The sequence below is a fragment of the Dipodomys ordii genome, unplaced genomic scaffold, assembly GCF_000151885.1.
Source record: "Dipodomys ordii isolate 6190 unplaced genomic scaffold, Dord_2.0 Scaffold2, whole genome shotgun sequence".
NCBI lineage: Eukaryota > Metazoa > Chordata > Mammalia > Rodentia > Heteromyidae > Dipodomys > Dipodomys ordii.
Genome location: NW_012267218.1, coordinates 26,360,466 through 26,362,733, shown reverse-complemented (window position 1 = coordinate 26,362,733; position 2,268 = coordinate 26,360,466). Strand labels below are relative to the sequence as shown.

The 2,268-nt window shown below is 40.9% G+C and overlaps 1 protein-coding gene across 1 annotated transcript in view; it reads right to left on the bottom strand.

Moving 5' to 3' along the window:
• Window positions 1–1,195: 1,195 nt before the first annotated feature.
• The window catches only part of Adam20 (ADAM metallopeptidase domain 20), an 11,355-nt gene continuing 10,282 nt past the window's right edge, over window positions 1,196–2,268 (bottom strand). Inside the window, 1 exon segment of the mRNA XM_013013612.1 lies at window positions 1,196–1,311. Within this exon segment, the coding sequence (XP_012869066.1) occupies window positions 1,196–1,311 (116 nt within the window).

Genomic DNA, 2,268 nt, shown 5'->3' with positions numbered 1-2,268 from the left:
TGGTACATTGAACTTAAGTTTCAAGAAAAATTATTTTTTATTGGAAGGCTTGTTCTAATACTTCTATTCTCAAAAGCTTTATATACCAACCATATGGTCCAGAATCAAAGATCCTTTCCTATACTTCCCAGTAAATCTATATTGATAATTTAATCTATAAAATCTGACAGTACTGACTTTAACATTACTCATCAACCACCCTATCACTCTCACAGAAACTTCAAAGTCTTAAGCACCAACTTAAGGAAATTCTCTACCAAAATCTTGCACTCAATCTAGCTAATGTCAGCAAGTAAACAGATAATCTAAAAACCATAAAGGTTGATATTTCTTTAATCCTTGCAATACAGATTCAATACAATTCAGCTTACTAAAAGAAAGATACCCGAAATAGCGTAAGATATTAACTTATAGCTTTTTTCTCTCTCTCGTTCGCGATATGTCCACTTAGGGAATATGAGTTGCTGTGAATGTGAGGGTAGAACATTAGAAGAACAAATAAAAATGAAGAATTGTAAAATATATAGGTATGGTGACTCAAGCTTAGTACTCCTAGCTACTTAGGCAGTAGAGATCAGGAATCATAATCTGAGGTCAAACCAGAACCTTCCCTCTCTGCAAAAAAATTCTCTAGACTCCATCTGAACCAATGGCTGGACATAGTGACAATGTGCCTGCTTTCTCAATTGTGTGCAAGAGGATAACCAACATTTAAAAAAAGTTGGTGGAGTGTCTTAAGTAGTAGAGCACCTACCTAGCAAGCACCTGGTCCTGAGTTTAAAAGCCAGTACTGCAATGGGAAGGAAGGAAGGAAGGAAGGAAGGAAGGAAGGAAGGAAGGAAGGAAGAGAGGGAGGGAGAGCACAAAGGGCACGGAAGGAAGGGAAGGAAGAAAGGAAGGATGAGAAAGAGAGAAAGAAAGAGAAAGAGAGAAAGATAGCAGTTGTCCATGTAGAGCAGAGATGCTGAGGAACTATAAGTGGAGCTCAGACCTCTGACATGGATCAGGAGTTGGGGAAAGGTTTTGTATTTTTTTTCCTAAATGCTTGAGAGCACCAGTGCTAAGAGGTCATTTGTTCAAGAACATAATAACTAACTGTATTCAATTAAAGCTACTCCAGGCTTTTCTAGAATATACAAACTCCTGGGAAATTAGGAAGCCCAGTGATCTCATGGAAGTTCATTATGGACTCCTCTCAATCAGTCTTCTCTAATGATTTAAGAATGTCTGGTTGCTGCTGTACCCACAATGTTGAGACATTTGTCATGGATGTGGACTGAAAAAGCAACTTCAAAAAAATGTTCACCAAAACTAGTGACCCAAAAGACATCATAGGCCACACCAAGAAAAGGCTCCCTGCAAGCCCCAGCCCCGCCACAAACCGTATTTTTTTCTTTTCCTAGAGCTCAGCTTGACAGCAGGCAACAACAGAAAAATAAGTTCAAAGAATTTTTCAACCAGATTCTTGGTCTCATTCTTAGGATTTCAGAGAGAAAAACTCCTGAAACAAGTTTTACTCATCCCTAGAGCAAATCAGTGCTAGTAAAAATGCATGATCTCTGTCATAACTCTCTCAAGTCAACACCCATCTACCACTTACTGTATAAACTTCCCCTTCTCACAGCAATTGCAAATTCCTTACAACACTTACATACCAATAACATCTTAATCTAATGTCCTATTGTACTACTTCTATTTGGCTGGAACTAATGGGTCAGAACCCAATAGAGAGGTATGGAATTAATTTGGTCAGTCATAGCCTACAGTTTTAAGGCAACAATAGAAATACCAGAGTATCCCTAGATCTTAAGTGATTTGTACACAAATGGTGCCCATTTATTTGGAGATGGGAGGGGATGTGGAGGATAGTGAGGCCACTGAGTCACAAAACAAAGTAAAAAATATCTATAGTGCTTCCAAGTTAAAAGACAGAATAGGAGGGGCGGGACCAAGATGGCGACGGGGCAGTAGGGAAACGCCACAGCTCTCTCCAAACAAAAAGAGAGTTCGAGTTCCAACGCTTAATCTCCCCAAGAGACCGACAACAACAAAAAGACGAACACTCAGAGAAAAACCAGAGGTGGAAAATAACAAAAAAAGAAAGAGAGGAAAAGAAGAATTTCAGAACAGAGAAGAGCGAAGACCCCTCCCCCACCTTTACTGGCCGCGCGGCAGTGCGCCAAGCCGCCGGCCAGGCGGGGACTTCCGGGGGCTGCCGGAGCCCCCAGAGACACAGGGGGCCGCTTGCAGATCACCAGGTACCGGTTC